Below are 7,419 nucleotides of genomic sequence, written 5' to 3' on the forward strand. Positions count from 1 at the left end.
GCATGCATGATATTTTCTGTGCCACCCCAAAGTAACTGATAGCCCCCCCAGTGGATAGCACTGTTTCGCTATGAATAAACCTACGTGCTTGCGCACATACACGGTTTTAATATAAGAGCGCTTTAATACACTTTGTCAACATGTATGTGTGTTTATAGTAGTGTGCAAATACATACTAAATACTACGTTTCCACTGGTAGTGCAGTAAATCCACTTTTTGCTGGAGACATTATAGTATGTCACGTGGCACTAACATGCAGCATGTATGCCTACAGCATGTGGATGATGAAAACGCCACCTTCAGTGTTTACATGGAAACGATAATGCCGTCGTTTAAAAAAAACTTGCACTTTGAGACAACTTTGAAGGTTTGCTTTTTCTGTCCACCAAAATGCTGTTTTGCTGGTGTAAATCAACAGTTTTGCAAAATTTTCCACCTTTTAGAAAATTGCCGCCGTTTTTCATTTCCATGTAAACCGCAAGACGGAACTTTATGGAAACGATGACGTCACATGCAAGCGTATTATTTGCTCAGTCGTATACAGCAAAAACAACATGCCAGCTTTCCGTACTGTGAGCTCTCGTTACTAGGTATGAACGTTCCCCAGCAAAATTTGGATTTGCTGCACCAATAAGACCAGCGGAGACACACGATTTACGAAACACACATATACGTCGACCAACAGTATTAAAAAGCACTTTTGGCTTATAGCTGTGCATGTGTATGTGCCAAGGTACGTCCTGTTTCTTTGCAAAACAACATCGTCATCCACTGGCCTGGCATGCATACTACAGCATTTTTATCAGTTTTCCTGGATATGTGTAAATGCAGACGTTTTGATAACGCTATCATGTGTTTGTAAAACTTAAAAAAAAGCAAATGAAAAACATTTCCGTTCTTCATCGTGTAAACGTGGACTTAGAAAATGGTTAAGAAAATGCAGTTTATTTGAAACCTACGTTACATTCTTGTATTTGAGTTTCTTATTTTCATTATCAGAGTTTTTCTTATTATATATTTTTGTTTGTTTCTTAAAAGTATGTGTTTATTCTTATTACTACAAAAACATTTCCATAATACAGCAGATAGAAGGACTTTTTTTATTCTACAACCATAGTCTATTAAAATAGCCTACTATAATGAAGATGCAATATAAACAAGTTCACTGTAAGTTGTTACAGTTCAAGAGACATAATAATAATGTTCACAAGTGATAATAAAATCATGTGCGGTGTAAAGGCATAAAACAAACGTGAACCATTGTGATTACAGTTGGATGTTTTGAAACTTGCTGAGGATCGACGTTAACATGCTTTCATTCATCTGAGTCAGTTCTGCTTCTTGTCTGACATCTTCCATCTTTGTCTCATAATAACGCTTGTACTCAGTCATTCTGCGTCTGTTTCTCAGATTCAGATCCTGCAGCTCTTTAATCTTCTTCTCTTTTTCTTCATTAGATGCAGTTAGTGCATCAACGGTCATCTGTAGTTTTCTCTTTTCTTCATGAAAGTTTGATTCTAGTTTCATCTGCATGTCTTGTAGTTTTTCCTCATAATATTGCCGGAGTTCATCTTCTTTATTCTTCAGTGCTTGCTCCACACTCTGATAAGAGTCATTGGTGTAAAATCCACCTACGTTAACAGCCACCATGTCATCCACTTTCTCCAGGAACTCCAGAACCTGCATACGGTCTTCAGTTTCTTTATTATTGAAGACATGATAGCGTCCTCCACAGCGTCTCAACACTTCTTTCAGATCTTTATCGGCTTTACTGAGGCATTCCTCAATAGTGCTGTCCGTCAGATCATCACCGTGAGTGAAGAGGATGATCGTGTGTTTATCTGCTTCTTCTCCAAATATTGCTCTGATCTTCTCCACAGACTTTCTCTCCTCCTCTGTGAATGGACCCAACTGAAGGACCAGAACGATGGCGTGAGGTCCAGGTGCCGTCATGTTCACACATTTACTGATCTCATGTTTGAGAAACTCTTCTGAAATATCTGTGTCAAACAGACCGGGCGTATCTACAAGAGTAATGTCTCTCTCTGACACCTCTCCCGTCTCTTTCCAGCACTCTTTAGTGACAGATGAAGCACTTTGAGCCGCTCTGAAGAATCTTCTGCCCAGAATTGTGTTTCCTGAAGAACTTTTACCAGCTCCAGTCTTTCCAACCAGAACCATCCTCCTCATGGACACTGAACACAGAGAAGAAACTGATAAAACATCTCAGATATTTCTGTGTACTTTCTATATAAGTGTACAATAAGTGAAATTCATAAAAAGTCAAAGAAAACAATATTTCCATAATTAAAAAGCAATCAATAATAGATTTGTTGACATTAACTCACTGTTTGGGCGCTCATGTTCAAAGCTGTCTCTCCTGCGTCTCCTCGAGCCTGAAATGGTTGAGAAACACAATTGCAAATATAATAAAGTAAATAACCCAACTAATGTTAATAACGACGTTTGTCTTCCAGACCCAACAGAGTGCATTACAAACCGAAAGTAAAATAGAAAACGACATACAGTAGATCAAAACAAACCAATGAAGGTAAAACTACAGTAAGGTTCACCTTGTGACTCTGTTGTGATACTTGACGAGGACATTTCTCAGATTTAGCGCTGAAACCGAGAACTATTCTTCACTGTAATGGCGAAATGCTCCTCACAGGTTTAGACTGGTAGCGACTCAGCTGCCTCCACTGGGCATGCGCACTGCAGTGGAAACATATTTTTTGTGACGCTGGAAACAGTTGATTAATATTTTGTCATAATTGTAAGGTTATGTTTAAAGCTGGGTTGGGTTAGGTGTAGCGTTAGATTATGTCATTTATTGTAAATGAAATTATATGGGGAAATTTTGCATCACTTCCGGCTGTAGCTGTATCTCTTCTAGCACCCTGACACGCATGTAAAAAACAGATCACGTGCACGGAAGACGCGCAATTATTATATAAAGATTATATATTGCACGAACATACACTTTCATATACTAGAGAACAGAAAACCAGATCGCAGCACTGGACTCTTGTTCACCTGCGAGAAGGCTTTATTGTTATGAGAAGTTGTTCACTCGGAAGTGATCATTATCCTCTTCACCTGTAGGCTGGTTCTCCACGGAGACTGTCAGAGTTAAATGTGTTAAGGTCGATGTCTTCAGAATCACCAACATATGATCTGAAACATACAGTACAGCTTGTACAGCCTTATATTTCTACACATCAATTATTATTTACGTATTTGTTTTTTGCATTTTTGACAGGGGCATTGCACATAGGATAAAACCCGTAAAATGGACTGAAAGGTATCTATCCATCCATATATCCGTCTGTCTGTTCAAATCTATCTATCTATATCGTATCCTATCGTCCATTTATCTATCCCATCCATCTCTTTAAGTCTTATGTATCTATCTTTCTATGAAATTTTGCTTATTCCCTCCTTTCATTATATTTAAGGGTTTTCCAGTACAATCATATGGCAACGACTGTGGTGTGTTTATGTTGATGGTAAGTACATTATGTTTGTAGTTAATATTATATTGTTTTGCCATAATACTGACGTCTCTTTCATTTATAGTCTGCATTGTACATTGTGCTGGATGCCCGATTTGACTACATGTGGCAGGATGGACTGTGGTTAATTGTAGCCCCTCCTCCCCACATGGTTACGATTGGCTCTTGGTGTAGTATTGGTTGCCAATCATGTCAGGAGGGGGGTGTTATAACCCGAACGTACCCCTTGGTAGCAGTACGTGACGCTAGAGGCGCATGTTTCGGTTCACCTAGTTTGTGGTGGTGTCGCAGGTATGTAGGTCGTCAATGTTATACTGTTGCTGGTTCATGTAAGGATTCTGATTTGTTTTATTTTAGAATCCCTTGCTTTGTTGTGGTTACCCCATTTCTTTGTCATTTAATTGAACGGAGTAACAGACTTCGCTAACTTGCGCACGGCGCATTGCCTGCAAGATTCGTGTAGCTGTGTATGGCTGTTCGGGTAAGTGCTTTCCCAGTCGGGCTATGTGTTTACCTTCTCTCAGATGTAGCTTAAAACCACTTTTGTGTGTTTTAGGGATAGCTATTATATTAGCAAGGAAGCGCTTGCGGCCTGCCTTAGGGCGACTGCTGCTTTGCTCAAGTGCTGTTGACGCACGTCTCCTTCATGTTCTGGGCTTTTCACCAAGTTAGAGTTAATGGCCGGAGCTCATTTGGCTGGCGAAAATACCTCATGTGTGCCCTTAATTGTCTCTTAAAAGGCATTTGCTTTTGTTTGTTTAAGTCATTTCTTTTGCCCCTTTCGTTTGTTTATCTTATTTACCAGCATTAGTTGTTTGGCCAGATCATTCCCTTTGCCCTTTTGTTTACTTTATTTCCCAGCATTATAGTCATTCGTTCAAGTTATTTCTTTTGCCCCTTTCGTTTGTTTATCTTATTTACCAGCATTAGTTGTTTGGCCAGATCATTCCCTTTGCCCTTTTGTTTACTTTATTTCCCAGCATTATAGTCATTCGTTCAAGTTATTTCTTTTGCCCCTTTCGTTTGTTTATCTTATTTACCAGCATTAGTTGTTTGGCCAGATCATTCCCTTTGCCCTTTTGTTTACTTTATTTCCCAGCATTATAGTCATTTGTTAAAGTCATTTATTTCGCCCTTTTGTTTATTTGATTGTTTTCGTAACGTTGTTTCATGATCCCTGTTTGTTTATGTTAAGACATCATTCTTTGTTTATTTAATTTCTCAGTATTACTGTTGTTGAAGTTAAATTTGGTTTATTTTGTCCTTGTTATATGTAAAGGAGCTGAGTGCTGACGGTGGGGACGGTGTACTCGAGGTGGTGGGTTCCCTTTTGTGTGTAGTGTGGGTACTTTCACAGTGTGACCGTTGCCGTGCTGGTTGTGTGGCTGTACACGTGCTTTGGAGTGGATTATTTGGATGCTCATGCCCGAGCCGCTGGACGCCCACCAGTACGCCTCATGCCCGGTTTTGTGAGTGTATGAGAGAGTCTGTTGGTACATTGAAATACACATCTTTGTGTATTATTTATTTATTGGTGTGTGTTGTGGATTGTATGAATTGTTTGGATTGCTGTGAATGTGGATGTATCTTGATGTGGTATTGAGCCTCGCTCTGAGTGTAGTGTTTTAAGAATAGGCTGACGTCAGCTTCCAGAGTGTTTACTACGTTTGCTGTGTATTTGATTAATAAAATTGTATGTTTGATATGGAAGCATTTCTCTGTTTATTCAATGCCCGAACCTGATTGCTTAAATCTATAGAAGCCTTGGTGGTTACTTTTATTTCCCCGGGTTAGATCTCGGGGTGGCGTAGTCGACACACACATTGCTGCCACTTGTATTAGTACAGTTTTCAATAACTTTGAGACTTTTTTTGAGACAAAGGGCATTGACTTTTGTTTTGAGCAGCAGGTGCGTGATGTTAATGGAGAACTTTGGACTGGACCGGTATGGAATTGTTTGTATTTTGAATATTTAAAGCTTTTATGAGAAAGGAATTATCTAACATTCAATCACTATTTTCCAGGCATGGGAAATTGTTTGCCGACTATACAGAGGAGTCCAAAGCCTTCCTGAGAGGTGATCAGCAGCCTGTATTTAGGTTGCAAACCGGAAGTTGGAATAAATCTCTCAGGTAAAAGCATAGACTAATCATAAGGTAAAGTATGGCATGTTGTCATGACTAACTTGGTAAACATGGGCTGTATTTTCTCCCCTTACAGGAAGAGCATTTTGACGGACAGGTAACTTCTCAGGTAACTCCTCAGGAAAAGTACCAGTAACCTTAAAAAGGTAGTCCTAAAGGTAACTAAAATTATTATTTGCTTTTTAGGTAGATGAAACCAATCTTTTCATCTGAGAAGCAGGTGGTTCAGTCTCCACGAAAAGTAGGTTTTGTTAGAGAGGTTGTGGCCATTATTGTTCAGCATATTTTTATTTATCATCTTCTGAATTGTTGTTTCTTAGGAGCGTGTCATGACGGATCTTAAAACTGCCAGTCAGTGGTGCTTGGAACTCTGGGGATCTTCTCAGTTCAGCTTCCACTTATAATGTGCAGATGGAGGATGATGAAGCTGCAGAGGCCTTGGAACAGTTCTTCAGTAAACATTTCATAGAACATGATAGTGTAGAGCCTCTGATGTTTGTTTTTATGCAGGACATGCAAACATTTTTAGAGAATGTGGTGGACAAAATGCATCTTAGAGTCTTTTGTCGAGTACAAAATTGAACAGGGTTGTCCATTTTTTGTTTTTGTGTTATGATTTTATGTACAATTTTCTCACAATGCCATATATGCATTTAAAACTTATATGGAAGCCATCCTGCTCTTTTTATATATATATATATATATATATATATATATATATATATATATATTAGTATGTCTACATAATAAAACTTTATCATTAAACCATTGATTAACAAGCACCTTTTTATTGTAGAATGAGTCATTTATGTATATATATGTGTTTGTTTATAATTTTAGGCCGGAAGAATACGTGTACAAGAAAATGTTTTATTTAGTAATGTATTTTCATTATTAGTGTAGATGTTCAGTAATGTATTTCAGCTATAATTATAATAAATACCTGGCCTTGACCCGAACCACCAGTATTCACGGTACTCTTAAAAAGCAGTAACCTTTACATTTTATTAATAGAATCTTACAGTTCACCTGGTGAAATACGCTTCTGAGAGTGTACGTGACGAGTGCGCATGTGCTGCTGAGAGTGCATGTGTCTGACAGTGCATCTCGTCTGCAGACAGATGCTATTGGACAGACCCTTCTCCATGCTGGAGGCTCTGTGGGTTGTCAGGTGCCAATCATTTCCACATTTTCTGGGACCGCCTATTGTTAAGACCTTTTTGGTCACAAATATGTGATCATATTAATCATACATTTGGTAGTAAAATACCTTGCAACTTTGAGAATGTGTATTTGGGCAACGTTGATGTCAACAACTGGAGAAATAAAAACAAGAGGTTGCTTTGGACATTACTGGCAGTGAGTAAGAAAACCATGAAGTTTAAAGCCGGACCTCCTGACCATCGAAGAGTGGATCAACAGAGCCCAAGATATATATGGAAAAGCTTTAATTTACTCTCAGGTCTCAAAGAGACATGTTTTACATAATCTGGACAAAATGGACAGCCCATAAAGCCAGATTTCATATGAACGTTATAGTTCTAAGTTGGAATAAAACAAAACATTTTCTGTATGGTTGCTCTTCCCATAACTGTTCATATTAAAAGTGACTAAAAAGAAAAAGCACAACATAAATGAACCTGAACTGAAGTAGCAGGCATTAATCAACAATTGCCATAATGTCTGAGCATTTTCCTAAAAAGTTAAAATGAGATTGTAATAAGATCCATAGAAGGGAAGGAAGGAGGCAGGAACCGGC

The 7,419-nt window shown here is 38.5% G+C and overlaps 1 protein-coding gene across 1 annotated transcript; it reads right to left on the minus strand.

Annotated features, from left to right (window-relative positions):
• Positions 1-1,088: 1,088 nt before the first annotated feature.
• On the minus strand, positions 1,089-2,391 carry LOC306894754 (GTPase IMAP family member 7). Its single transcript, XM_079457502.1, has 2 exons — positions 2,350-2,391; positions 1,089-2,196 (listed from the first exon to the last, which is right to left on the minus strand). Coding segments are annotated over exons 1-2 (930 nt in total). The 5' UTR covers positions 2,351-2,391; the 3' UTR covers positions 1,089-1,267.
• Between the last annotated feature and the right edge of the window lie 5,028 nt (positions 2,392-7,419).

Source organism: Barbatula barbatula (assembly GCF_947034865.1).
Source record: "Barbatula barbatula genome assembly, chromosome: 5".
Lineage (NCBI taxonomy): Eukaryota > Metazoa > Chordata > Actinopteri > Cypriniformes > Nemacheilidae > Barbatula > Barbatula barbatula.